This window comes from Martes martes (assembly GCF_963455335.1).
Source record: "Martes martes genome assembly, chromosome: 1".
Lineage (NCBI taxonomy): Eukaryota > Metazoa > Chordata > Mammalia > Carnivora > Mustelidae > Martes > Martes martes.
The window spans coordinates 194,868,785-194,882,766 of record NC_137888.1 but is presented as its reverse complement, the minus strand read 5'-3'; the positions used below and the strand labels follow the sequence as shown (position 1 = coordinate 194,882,766).

General features: G+C 46.6%; 1 protein-coding gene across 5 annotated transcripts in view; it reads left to right on the top strand.

Annotated features, from left to right (window-relative positions):
* CACNA1D (calcium voltage-gated channel subunit alpha1 D) overlaps positions 1 to 13,982 on the top strand; it is a gene marked incomplete at its 5' end in the record, with an annotated part of 425,478 nt that overhangs the window by 280,939 nt on the left and 130,557 nt on the right. For 3 of the 5 annotated variants that reach the window (XM_080805951.1, XM_080805954.1, XM_080805952.1), the window contains 4 exons: positions 714 to 856; positions 5,438 to 5,590; positions 6,097 to 6,293; positions 13,355 to 13,458. In XM_080805951.1, coding sequence (XP_080662077.1) covers positions 714 to 856; positions 5,438 to 5,590; positions 6,097 to 6,293; positions 13,355 to 13,458 — 597 coding nt within the window. Of the gene's footprint in view, positions 1 to 713; positions 857 to 5,437; positions 5,591 to 6,096; positions 6,294 to 12,701; positions 12,806 to 13,354; positions 13,459 to 13,982 lie in introns of all 5 variants that reach the window. The other 2 variants (XM_080805955.1, XM_080805953.1) reach the window with 1 other exon arrangement.

The following is a 13,982-nucleotide window of genomic DNA, read 5'->3' as shown; positions in this document are numbered from 1 at the left end:
AATGGTGTAACAAGTTGATTAAGATTTGGGACTTTTGAAGTCAATATTCACTCACCCATTGATTTACTCCTCAGATATTTCTTGAGCATCTTCTGTGTTGAGTTCTAGGCACTAGGCTTGAACAGACTAAACAACAAATGAACTACACAGACTAAAAGTCCCTGCTCTCATGGGACCTGGATCCTGAGGGGGCCGACACACCTGGATTCATACGTTAGTTCTACACTAATAGTGGGACTGTGGGCAAGTTACTTGTTCTCATCAAGTGTGTTTCCTCACATATAAGATGATAAGAATCACTGCTGCATCACACTTTCTAAGGACTGGGATGGTGCATGTAAAGTGTCCGGCACAGTGAATGTGTGTGTGGAAGGTGGCCGCCATGTTGGTTTTCCTGGCAAATTCTGTTCCAGAGAGTCCACCTGTGGTGGTTGGCTCCCTGGTGAGTCCCCTCTTCATTGGGACCAGACGTGCTCAGGGATGCTCTGTTGGCAGGAAAACATCTGAGCTCGGTCCGTGTCCTTGGTCATGTCAGAGGTGGGGGTGGCTTTTGGGATTCACAGCCTGATGCGTGCCTTTGCCCTGCTTCCCCTTCGCATAGGCAGCAGCCCCACAGAATTCGTCCTTGTGCAGAAATAACTACTATTATCCTCCCGGGTTCCTTCCCTGGGTGGCAGCCTCTAACGTTTCTTCCTTTCTTCTTTTTTTTTCAGATTGTTTAGTGTAATTCTGGAACAATTAACCAAAGAAACAGAAGGCGGTAACCATTCCAGTGGCAAGTCAGGAGGCTTCGACGTCAAAGCCCTCCGCGCCTTTCGGGTGTTACGACCACTTCGACTAGTGTCAGGAGTGCCCAGTAAGCACGTCTTGTTTCCTAAAGCCAGGAGTTTGTTGACTTGGTTTTTCTTCTGGGTGGGGCTCAGGATTCTGGAGCGGAGTGCTGTCAGGTGAGTTGCCGAGTGCCACCCAGACGACCACGGAGGCCTTCACGGCTCACAGCACGCTTCTGCTTGCGTGGTTCCTTCGGACCCCGTGAGGGCCCCGAGAAGGCGCTGGGAGTGACTGTTGTCTTCCCGATTTTGTGGGAGAATCTCCTCTTACAGAGACACTGAGCGAGTGGTGACACGAGGCCTTGAGGCCAGGCCTCCTGATTCCAGGCCAGTTTCCCATCTTGGACACCTCGCTGCGACCACCGTCCCCTGCTCCCAGGCCGGCCCCTCTGAAAGTGGTGGCGTATGCAGAGGAGGAGGGGGTTGGAGGGCTCCCAGCAGACTGGCTTTCCTCAGAGTGAGCAGCAACAGGGGCCTGGACTCCTGGCACGTCTGCTCAGCATGTCTGGCTCTGGGGGAAGAGGTGGATGCTTCCGGGTCCTCCCTGCATGTAGGGGAGGGTAGGACCTGCGTGCGGGTGGTTTGGAGGACCGAACGAGATAATGCGGGGAGAGCCCCCGTAGCACGAGGTCTGGAGCACAGAGGTGGCCCTCCATGGTGAGGGATGCTGTTTTCCTCCACGAGGCTGTAATACTTCTCTGTGCCAGACCCTAGTTTGCTTTTTGCTTCAGACGTCTGGGCCAGGTTGAGTGCCACCCGCGCTGGGACAGATGCTGTCTGTGCTCTGGCCTGCAGCTGTAAGGTGCTTCTGTTCCCCTAAGGACCATGGAGTGTGCTTCACTGGCCTCTGTCCCTGATGGGACAGCCCTGGTGGGGACTTGAGGGTAGAAATCTTAGCACCTCTCCAAGGGTTGTGGTGACAGCTGCCTCCTCCAGCCGGAGGAAGGATACAGGACCATAGGGTGTGCCTGTTTTCACGACTCATAAAGCCATCAAAAGAGCACAGATCATGTTGTTTTCGCCTCTCCAGAAGTTCTTCATGAAATTTTATTAAACCTGTTGGCACTCGGGACACACCAAAAATTCTCTGGAAAAAAAAAGATTTCCAAATTTAACATTTTAAACTGTAGGAAGTGGTGTCTTATGTGTACTTGTTTTTCCAGATGGTTCATTTATTTTCATTGAAAAAGATCAGCACAAGTCAAAACCACAGAGCTGTCTGGAAGCAATTGAGAAAAATAGAAATACCTTGGAAATGACTGGTTTTGTTATGTGGAACATGATGAAATGAGAAGTCCAACGAGCAAGGATGTTCTTTCAGATTTAGTTGTTATAGCCTAATCTAATCTCAAAGTAACCACAACAGCCTTTCTCCCCCCCAAAGAGCAAAGGACAGCCTGTTTGCGGCACGTGTTGTAAGGGATGAGCAGGTGCTGTGTGGCTTTGTGTGTGCAGGTCTGGTCGGGGAAGCTTCCTGGACTCACAGATCATTGCGTTGGCTTCCCCGTTTCACAAGGTTTTCTCTAAATGGCTAGTCTAGTATTCCTGGGTGCTCTTGAGAACCGTTTTTGTTTGGTTGGTTTTTTTTTTAAGATTTTATTTATTTATTTGACAGAGATCACAAGTAGGCAGAGAGGGAGGAAGCAGACTCACTGCTGGGCAGAGAGCCTGATGGAGGGCTGGATCCCAGGACTCTGGGATCATGACCCGAACCAAAGGCAGAGGCCCCAACCCACTGAGCCACCCAAGCACCCCATGAGAACCAGTTTTAAACTAAATTTCTTCCTTTTCTCCCTTGTGCCGTGATAGAGCTCTCTCACATCACATGCTCCCAGAGGTCAGCAGGGAGAAATGGGGACCTGAGTCCTGTTGAGGACTTTTCAGCCCACAGTTATTAATTCCCCTGGTAGAGAACACCCAAGTCTCTCATCAGCCCCAACTGGTCTTTGGGGAGACGGGCCAAGGGGTTCTGGGTCATGATGTTTTCCGTGCTGGTTGGCAACTGGGGTCTAGTGATTTATTAAGAACACTGAAATCATTAAAAATGCCAGGGAAGGTGTGACAGTTTACACTTAAACCTGGGAATCGTCTTGTGCCTTCCAGAGAGCATTCAGACTGCCCCGTAAGACACGATTCTGTGTGTGTTTGTGAATACGTACTCATTCATTGGGAGGTAAATGTGTATTGTAAAAGAGAGTGCCCCAGACGTTTGTGGAGTTCTTAACCACCCACACTCAGATGATGAATATTTACCGGAGTCCTGGACCATCAGATGGGAAAGAACCCTACAGACCTTCCGTGGGCATCGTCTCTCAGACGAGGAAGCCAAGGGTAGTGGAGGGCTAGCAGCTCGTGCAGATTCTCACAGCCAGTGGCTGGCCGAGTGAGGACAGACACACGCTATCCTGGTTCCTGATCTAGTGGTCTTTCCTTTCCACCCCACTGTCTCCCGAGCTAGAGTCCCGAGAGCTCTGCTGTCCATGCTGGTAACGCACCAAGGAGCCTAATGTCGGGAAAGTCTACACATTCACATTAAGATAAACCCCGTTAGCTCATAAATTTGGCCAATCTGAAATACAGTAGATACAATGAATGAACGTGTTCATGTTCCAAAGAATTTAGAATGAACAATAGAATAGAAATCACCAAATGGTGATTTTTGAATGGCCCATCCTTGTCTTGAAAAACAAAACCAAAACAACCTGTCTGAGTACATTAGAGCAGTTACTTCTTTTCATCTAATGCCTGATATAAAAGGTGAAAATGTTGGGACGCCTAGGTGGTTCAATTGGTTGAGCGACTGCCTTTGGCTCGGGTCATCATCCTGGAGTCCCGGGATCGAGTCCCACGTCGGGCTCCCCGCTTGGCGGGGAGTCTGCTTCTCCCTTTGACCCTCCCCCTTCTCATGCTCTCTCTCTCTCTCGGATAAATAAATAAAATCTTTAAAAAAAAAAAAAGTTGAAAATGTCAAAAGCCATCCTATGAATCCTTTTTTTTTTTTTTTCCTAAAACCAATTGAACATTTAAATATCTGAAGGTGATACCTAGGATTTGGGTTGTAATGAGGGTCTTGGAAAGACGGGCTCTTCCTGAGTCTGAAACCTCTTCCCGGTTTTCCCTCCCCACCTCCTCCCTCTCTTTCCACGTGCTTGCCATCACGGTCAGCTCTCGTCACTGTTGTTAATGAATATTCTCTTGGCTCGGTGTGTTCTGACTTCTTTCTTTCTTCTAGTGCCTCGGCTGCTCACACTCCTTCATTCTTTGAGTGTGTGTTGGGGGAGTGAGAAGATACTGTAAAAGAGCAGTGTGAAGGAGGAGAGATGACAGGGAGGGAGAAGGGAAGTCAGGGAAGGACGGGAAAGCAGGAACGGCGCAGAGCAGCAGCCGTGCTCACCGGCTGGGGGGAGAGCGTGGATGCTGTACCGGGGTGGGGGGGGGGTCCGGAAGCCTGGCCGCACTGTGGGTTCTGGTTTCTTTCTGACCCTCGGTCTGCAGCCTCTGCCCACCTGCTTCTCACCTCAGTGTTGCCTCACTGACCCTCTCTCCACGGTCTTACTCCCATCCCGCCCCGTAGCCCTGAGTGTTGCTCTTTGCAGGACTTCTGGGTGTCCGTGCTCCACCCTTGGCTCTCGAGTCTACGTCCCAGCTGCACGACACCTCCCTCTTGATGCTGGGCGCGTGATCAGACTTGCCTGGTACAGAGCGGCTCTTGCCCCTCTCTTCCCTCCCTTGTTCCAGGGGGAGCCTCCTTCTGACAGGCTTGTTTTGGTTAGGCACAGGGTTTTGCTCATGGACTCGAGTCCGGCCCTGTAATCTGAATTTAATACCCAGAGCTACCTTCCTGCTTTTCTTTCCTGATCTCCTCTCCACCGTGTGAGCACCAGCCAAGGCTCACGGGCGCCCGGCTACATTGCCTAGCTCCCCTCCGTGCTTCCGGGGCTCTTCCCTCTGGCTGGAGTGGCCCCTCTCCCAGGCCCACCTGTGCAAATCTATCTTCTTCCACCTTTAGGCCTTGGCGAGAGGGGGCTGCTGCCCAGTCCTCTTTCTTATCAGAAACAATGTCTTTCGTCCATCCCTCTTTAATTTTCCCCGTTCACCTATAGTGTCTGTGTGCTACCCCTGGGCGATTTGTGTGTAAATCAGAATTACCCACAACTTACCTTTTAGAACATACCCTCTTTGAGAGAAGGCACTTTATGGAACACCGCGTCATACTTCCCAAAGCGCTGAACTTTCTACTTGCCGCGTAGCAGCTGTTCAAGGAACTTTGTTGAATGGAGGAACGAACACGTGAATGAATCATGCGACCTTGACCTTGGCCGGTCCATCCTCTCTCTGAGCTTTAGTCTTTCCATCTGTTGAGGGACACAGTTGGATTAGATGGTCTTCTAGGTTCCTTTTTATCTTATCTCACATCCAGGTTTAATGTTAATTTAATGTTAAATATTTCTTTGAGTTTTACTACTGTGTGTCATATGGAGCAGGTATCAGGAATTTTATGTATATTTACATATATGTGTGTATGTGTGTATGTAAGTGTGTATATGTACATGTATGTATCCTTGAAGCATCTCCATGACTCACAGACTCATTTCTCTCTCTCCTAGGTTTACAAGTTGTCCTGAACTCCATTATAAAAGCCATGGTTCCCCTCCTTCACATAGCCCTTTTGGTATTATTTGTAATCATAATCTATGCTATTATAGGATTGGAACTTTTTATTGGAAAAATGCACAAAACATGTTTTTTTGCCGACACAGGTGAGTAAGGAAAACGGTAGCGACTTAACTTTAAAAAAAAGTTAATTTTTCTTCCCAAAATAACTTGTTTGGTTTTGGGAAAAATCTAAAAAAAAATGGTGGGGGTGGGGTGGAAGCCAAATATACCAGTAAAACCAGCAAGAACCAGGCAGTTCTCAGCATGAATTGTGTTCAGAATAAATGAGGAGTTAATCTCCTTTTCTATCCTGATTTCCTATGTAATGCATCCTGGCAAATGAGATGAGGTGTCCGCAGTACTAGAACATGAATGGAATCACCACCATTGTTCTATAGAGTCAGGGTAGAGGAGAGAGCCATGGACTCGAGAGCATATGCCACGGGGGTGGGGGTCTTTGACGTGGACCTCAAGGGTCAAGTGGGAGGCATAGCATAGCGGAGCTGGGAGGCAGGTGTTCCAGGCTCTGCAAGGGCACTCGGCTTCCCCTGACTTTGGGCTCCCTGGTGTTCATGTCTGGAGTCGTGACGCCCACATACTCTGTTCGCAGATATCCTAGCCGAAGAGGACCCAGCACCGTGTGCGTTCTCAGGGAATGGACGCCAGTGTGCCGCCAATGGCACGGAGTGTAGGAGTGGCTGGGTTGGCCCAAACGGAGGCATCACCAACTTTGATAACTTTGCCTTTGCCATGCTCACCGTGTTTCAGTGCATCACCATGGAGGGCTGGACAGACGTGCTCTACTGGGTAAGCAGCTGGAGGACAGAGTATGTGGAATGTTCTTTTTTTGGATAAGAGTGTTTCATTCGTTAGAGCGAAAAGAAACCCTGGCGGTCAGTTCTTGGGAAGGGAAGCAGACCCTCTCCTCACTCAGTGAGATGACTCCTCTTTCTTCCTCAGGGCACTAGTTTCTATTCCAGAAAGCCGCTGTGTAATGTTGGCTGCCTCACTCCCCAGTACTGCCTGGGGACTTGCTCAGTGTGCCCACGAGTCCTGGCTTTCGAGGAACTCCCAAAGTCAGGGCCGTTCTGAATTAAATTCCTAGAGAGCCAGGGGTTATTTTCCAGGTTAAGAGGCTCCTGGACTTCCATGAGTTTGATTTTTTTTTTTTTTTTAACATAAAGGTAGGTTGCTCTACCAGATCCTAAACAGAAGATAGGGAAAATAAATTGGATCCCTTTTAGGCTTTCCATGAACTTAGTATAACTTTCAGGTCAAAACGGATTTTTCCCTTATTATAATATTTCCCTTTTGCATCTTCAGCATTTCCCTAAATCAGCCCAGCATAAGCCCCTACCTCTCTCTTCCTTTCTCTTTGGAGCTCTAGAAGTCTGGCAGAGAGGGTGGGAAAGGCACATAGGATTTCCAGGGCTGGTGGACCCATCCAACCAGCTATGAAAACAGATGCCCTTTCTATGGCTAAGGTCTGGTTCTTCTTGTTCCTGACAGAGCCAGAAGGGTTTGCTGTAAATGAAGAACCGTAGTATTTTAACAACTATTTCCCAGAGCTGAGTTTGTTTGTTTTCTCATTTGTTTGGTAGAATTTGAAAAAGCTCACAGAAGCTTTGAAAGTAATTTCCATTGCACAGATTGGGGGGGAAAACAGCTGACATGCAGATTTTGAGCCTAAACCCAAGTTCAAATGGGATTAATCAGGATCCCAATAATGACTTGTTAAAAGGCAATTAGTAATAAAGTACTTCTTGAATGGGCAGTCTTTAGTTAGAAACTGAGCAGTAGCTTCTGGCGGTATCTAAATTTTAGACCATAAATGAGGTTCCATATTCCTTTACAACTTCAGAGAACCTGATGCATGATGGTTATAAATAGTTTTTGCTTCCCTTCCCCAGTATGCACCATGCTTACAGGGTTGTAGAAGTTCTTATATGGTCATTGTTAGGCAAAGAAGGTATGTTTTTATTTGCTTCCCCACAGTGTTAGTCTAGTTTTGTAGAAAGTTTTGAGCATTACCAACATGTATCTCATTTCTCTCTTCCCTTCCTTTTTCTTACCATCCTATGAAAGAGAGAAAGTGTGTGTGTGTGTCTGTGTGTGTGTGTGTGTGTCTGTGTGTGTGTGGGTATGCATGTCTGTTTTTTATATCCATAAGATAATGCCTTTCATGAAGAGGAAGAAGGAGTGAAATTATATCGGATGAGCCAGGATCATGGCCATGGCAAGGCGACCTTCAAATTAGATAAAGGGTTCATTGTCAGCATTATCTTCAAAGTTGCAAATCCTAGTTAGATTACTTGAGGTCTCAATCCCACTCTTGCCTGGAAGTTCTGATACATAGAAAAGATTCGTCCAAATAGCCCAAACTTTGAGCCCTGCCCCCTCCCTACCAAATGGGACAGAAACAATATTTTGATTAAAAAAGAAAAAATCTGTGACTCTTCTCAGCTCTGCTGTTCTCTCTGTTGTCAGAGTGAATTGTCCACTGCTGATCCAACGTACCTGACTAATACACAATTTTATACTTTGTTAAGTTTTGGTACATGGGTTCTCTCATGACAATTTTCCTGTTGCCAAGCAAGCAAGAACTGTGGGTATGTGATTAAAGGAGAGAAAACTCCATGCATGCAGAAACGAAAGTTCCCATTGCTTTTTCCTCAGAACATTTAAGTATTACCTAGGATTGTATAATTATTATCTCTAGTGTTAATACGACAATCACAGAGTTAATAATTTGACAATATAATAATTATATTCTGTGTGAATTACAGGGCATCTTTATTCTGATGGAGAATCTCAAGAAATTTATCAACATTATCCAAGTCTATATCCCTTTCTTAGAAAGTCTGGGATTTTGAAAGTCCAACAGTGGTGTATAGAGAGACCACTATCCCTAGGATCCTACAACTAGTGACTGAGGTTCTTGATCTAGAACAGGGGTCTATAGACCTATAAGGGGCCAGATAGTAACTATATTTGGCCTTGCAGACCATAATGTCTTTGTAACAATGACACCGTTCTGCCTTCTGTCTCCCCGTGTGACTCAGAACCGGGTACAGATAACACATGAACAAATGGCTGTGGCTCTTTTCGATTAAAATTTCATTTCTGGATACTGAACTTTGAGCTTTGTAGAACATTCATGTGTCATGAAAGAGTCTTTTGATTTCCCTCCCAACTATTCAAAAATGAAACAGCTATTTTTAGCTCAAGGGCTGTGTAAAGGTGATGGGCTGGGATTGGCCCACAGGTCATAGTTTGGTGACCCCTCCTCCAGACTGGAAGCCAGTACTCTTTCCTTGGTGTTCTCCACTGTCAGAGGTTTGTGAATCATTCTAGAACACAAGAGGGCACCTGAGTGATCTCCCATATAGTTCATGAAGATCTTATTCTCTGAAACACATCAGGTTGTTTTTAATTATGTGTTGATTACATTTATTAACTCATCAGGGAGATAGACAAGAGCCAAGACACCAAACATTCTTAATATTTAACGGGGCCATGGTCAGGTGGAAGATACACAGCTGTGTTCCAGAACAGACCTCCCTTGACCAGCGTAGTTCCTAGCACAGAGCAGGTGCTCAACAAACACTGGTTACTCCTGCTCCTCATGGTACAATCCCATTGCCTCAGTGTAGAGGGGCCATGTTTGGATATCAATTTTTTTTAAAGATTTATTTGACACATTTATTTGACAGAGACATGGCAAGAGAGGGAACACAAAAAGGAGGAGTGAGAGAGAGAGAAGCAGACTTTACACTGAGCAGGGAGCCCGATGCGGGTCTCGATCCTAGGACTGTGGGGTCATGACCTAAGCTGAAGGGAGACGCTTAACAACTGAGCCACCCAGGCGCCCCTAAATATCAATTTTTCGTACAACTAGAATATAAAGGGAACATCTTGAGAGAGAACTAAGGAGATTAGGTTGTAGATATTGATTGAGAGCGAGTTTCTCAATCCTTTAGGTGTTTGTATATGGCAGGCAAAGGCTTTGCCAGGGATTACTTCCCGTCTTGTCAAGATTACATTTAGTCAGTCAGTGTTCTCAAGCTCACTGATGCCTGATTCTCAAGAATTTCTGGCAAAGAGACGGCTGGGTCTTGAGAAAAAGGCGGGTGGGTCTAATATGCAGGAAGACATACTTAGAAACTTTAGATATGTGGGAGTGGGAGTAACCATTTCTGATGGGGGAAAAAAGTCCTTCTAGAGCTCTTTTATAAGCATTCCATAAGCATAATCACACTGTCATCTGACCCACACTTATTTGTTGCCTACGGAGACAGCAGGGTGTAGGGCAGGGGAAGAGCATGAAGGCTGGATAGGGCTGCGTGTGTGACCTTGGGTAGGTCATCACAACTCTCTGGGCTTTAATTTTCTTGTCTGCAGGATGCACAGTTAGACTACATGATCCAATTCTTCAATTCAGAGGAAATTTTTTTAAAGGTAGGAAATTAAAATAGAGTTGGTTTTAGGAGAGAGCTACCATATGTAAATCACCCATGACCTTTTGCTTTAGCACCAAGCTCTTTCCTCAATGAACACACCTCTGGAGGGGCTGGTTGCCAGACTCCAACAGGAAGTTCTCGTGGTCAAATTGACCACCTGTTTCATTCAAGACACCTGGGGTGATTCCTCTCTTGTTGGCTGAGGGCATCCCTTTCTTTTATTCCTTCTTTAAGAGGAGCCACCACCAGTATACCAGGTTCCCAGTAGTGTTTTCACCACTTAAGGGGGGAAAAAAAGCCTTAGGTTGGTCTTTAATTGGAGATAAGATTGTGCATCTCAGCCTTTGAAATGAAGGGAAAAACATAAACTAAAAAGAATCTTGTTTTCTAGGCACCGGGTGACCCCATATGATGACTTTGATGTGAATCTTTTAAGAATGAATCTAAACCGAAATCCTTCAGCTCGTGCTGAGTTTTCTCTTGTTGATAAACTCATGCAGACAAAATCCCCAGCAGAGTCTCTATTGTTATTTGGGTATTTTGGGGAATAGCTTGCTAGTTCTGACTCGTCCTGTGTATATGGTAAGGTCTGAGAAATGCTAGCTTCTGAGAAGAGACTTGGGTTGAGAAGATTGAGTTTTGGAGAAAGACTGGCCCTTAGAGCTCAAGTTTTGTCTTCCCCCACCTTTTTGGAGAGTTAGAGACCATCTTCCATGGCCTTCCCTCCAGCCCCCAGCTGTCATTCCAGTTGGTATTTCTGCTCCAATGCAAATCTGTCCAACACCTACTCGTAAGATGTTAAAAGCTTCTTTAATTAAAAAAAAAAAAAAAAAAGTGCCCTCCTAAGTGTAACAGACCCGGAACATTCGCTGGAACAGCAAACTGAGATCTGACTGAGGGCTGGTAAAGCAGCAGGCCTGGCCGCTGACCAGCCCTCTTTCACCTCATCCCAGTCAGCTGACAGCTGGCGCCAGCCCTCCCAGGGCGGGCCTCCAGCGCCTGAGCTGTACAAGAGGGAGGTCTCCTGATGAGAGTCCCGGACTTTGCCCTTACTTCCCTCACCCCATGAGCACGCTCTCCCCTGTTGCCTGCACTGCTCCAACCCAGAGGAAACAGGCTCAGGGAGGTCTCCGTGGAAGAGCCGGACTCCAGGTGGGGCTCCGGCCACCACGCCGGGCAGCCTGGTTCTTCTCCACACACAGCTTTTTTAAATAAGTTTAGTGGTGTCGTTGCTTTGGAAGAATTACCCTCTGCCTTCCTGCTGAAATTAGTTTATCCAGCTGAATTAGATCAACAATTGCAGCCACGGCCCGGGTTCATTCATTACTCTAATTGCCAATGTGAGATGTGCAGACTGATAGGAGTTCTATTAAGCACATCAATTTTCATGTGGCCAAACAGGTGTTTCGTAAGGGATTTTATGCCCTCTCCCTAGACTTCAGCAACAGATGTTAGGTCTTTTTTTTTTTTTTTTTAATGTTCTCTCTTCCTGTTTGGCTTCTGCATGAGGCAAACATAGTGAAATGCATGCACTTCACTCTGCAAAGCTAAAGCTAAAATCAGGAGCCAGGTAAAATGGAAGAAAATCACATGCTTCAAGGTCAAAGGGGCTTGCACTTGCAAGGCAAGAACCATGACTCTCACCACATACAGTTCTCTTGGGCAAGATTCTGGGTGCTCAGCAAAGTCAGGCCTGCGGTCTTTCATTCTGTCCCTGGACTGGTCCTGAACACCTCCTTCCTGGGAGAAGTGTTTGCCTAATTTAACACAGACCTGTGCTGCTGGAAAGTTCCATCTCTAGCCATGAACCTTGAAGCACCTGTTTGCTCCTGCATGAGAGCTATTCATGACCAAACCTCCCTGGTGAGGGTCTGCCACAGAGGCCACCTCTGACTGGGATGCTCGAGATTGTTCCAGAAGTAGTGGCACAGGGTTTCTCCGGACCACCCCTCTCTCACTTCGTCCCAGTCAGCTCACAGCTAAAGCCAGCTCTCCCAGGGTGGGTTGTCTAGGTCAAAGGTAGGTGTGGGGGATAAGCACGTCTTTTTCCTGGGTCTTTCCTTGGGTGCAGTTGGCAAAAATCTCATTCCCCGAAGCATCCTTGAGTATGTGTCAGCTAGTCGACTTCTGAACACTTTCCTCTTTGTGTTCATTGAGCCATGCATGCCCTCACTGATGGTAGATCATCTAGATTTTAGGTGAGTTAGGTTTCTTTGGATAGGCTGGCTCCCAATAGAAATTTATTATTTTAGGGTTTTTTTCTTTTTTTAAGGAAAAGAATTTATAGAGTCAGGTGTTACAAGTTTGTCTCTCTAAGTAAGACTTTTCCACCGTCACAAATTTTAAAAGCAGAAAGTTCTAACAACTTGGGTAGAGTAGGAAATCCTTTCCAACTAAGCACTAGCTTAGAAGAGCTCGACCAAGATCTGTTCTGAAAATCCATGATCCAAGACTGTTTCCAGTGAGAAAGAGCCAGATCCCAGCTGATTTCCATGCCCGTGTCAAAGTCTGCTATTATTTGCCCTAAAAGCTTTGATGACTCTACCTGGGCGTGTGTGCACGTGCGTGTGCGTGCGTGTGTGTGTGTGTGTGTGTTGGGAATATATAGTGAATGTGCCTTGGCTACTGTTGTCTCTGATCCAAATCTAAGTAAATGTTTAATTCAATGTATAGAATGCTGTCTCTAATGTGACCCTCTCTCTTTATTAGATCCTCTTTTTAACCCACTCCTATGAGACCATCTTATTTCTTGCAGATGAATGATGCTATGGGATTTGAATTGCCCTGGGTGTATTTTGTCAGTCTCGTCATCTTTGGGTCATTTTTCGTACTAAATCTTGTACTTGGTGTATTGAGCGGGTAAGCTACACCTCTTTCATCTTGAAAGCGGAGTCCTAAGGGCAGTTGCCAAGACCACACAGGTTTTGTTAGATGGGGGCGGCCGGGTGGGTGCCAGACATGTCCTGTGTCCCCCGAGGTGCTTTCTCTCCTGCCGAGGCTTCCCGAACCGAGATGCTTCCTGGAACCTCACAGCCTTGACTGAAAGAAAGCTATGGAACGGTTATCGACCAGAAATTAATCAGTGCTGTTGCTTGGGATTTAAATAGATTTCACTGCTTGCCCTTTTTGTCTGTCCTAAAATGAGATACATTTATAATTGCTTTATTGGTCTGGATCCCAAAATGCAGATTAATTGGTACAAAACAGTAGCTAAACGAGCTGGTCCTGGCCGACTTCCGCAGCAGCACTTGTCCTTAGCCGGAGACAAAAATGAAAGGTCCTGGGTGGGGTCCCTGTCCTCAGAGCAGTAGTGTTCCCTCAAAGCCCTGAGTGGTCTGGCAGCTGCCCCTGGGATTCCGCTCTTTAGTAAATGGATAACTGATAACTGATCTCCTTACATTTTTACAGGTAAATGATGCGATAGGATGGGAATGGCCATGGGTGTATTTTGTTAGTCTGATCATCCTTGGCTCATTTTTCGTCCTTAACCTGGTTCTTGGTGTCCTTAGTGGGTAAGCAGTCAGATGTGTGTTGCACAGTCCGTTGCTGCCTTGTGTGGGGCAGCTCCACGTGTCCCCCAGCTGCTCCCTGCGGCTTCTCTGCATGCGTGTGGACTCTGATGTCCCTTCTGTGTGTTGCTTTTGGATTGAACTGTGATTCTCTCTGCCCGTACCTTGTCTGTGAGACTCCGTGTTTCTGATGCTTGCCACACATTATTAATCTCACGAAAGCGTGTCCCTGCAGCCGGGCTCATTGGTGTGCCCGTGTGCAGAAGTGGATTGCAAGGGACTGAAAGGAGTCCCAGCCTTGGTGACTCCCCAGGAAAGGGCCTTATGTCTTTTGTGCCTGTGTTCCCATTAGTATATAACCCGGCCTTTTTGAGGTACCCACAGCCTATCACGAATATATCCAAGGCATTTCAGATGTTATTGAGAAGGAGGAATGAACCTCGATTAGCACATAAGTACTGAACAATTTCAGAATCTTACATCCTTCAAGTCATTTATTTGCTTGGTTTTTTGCTGCTGTCACTGTG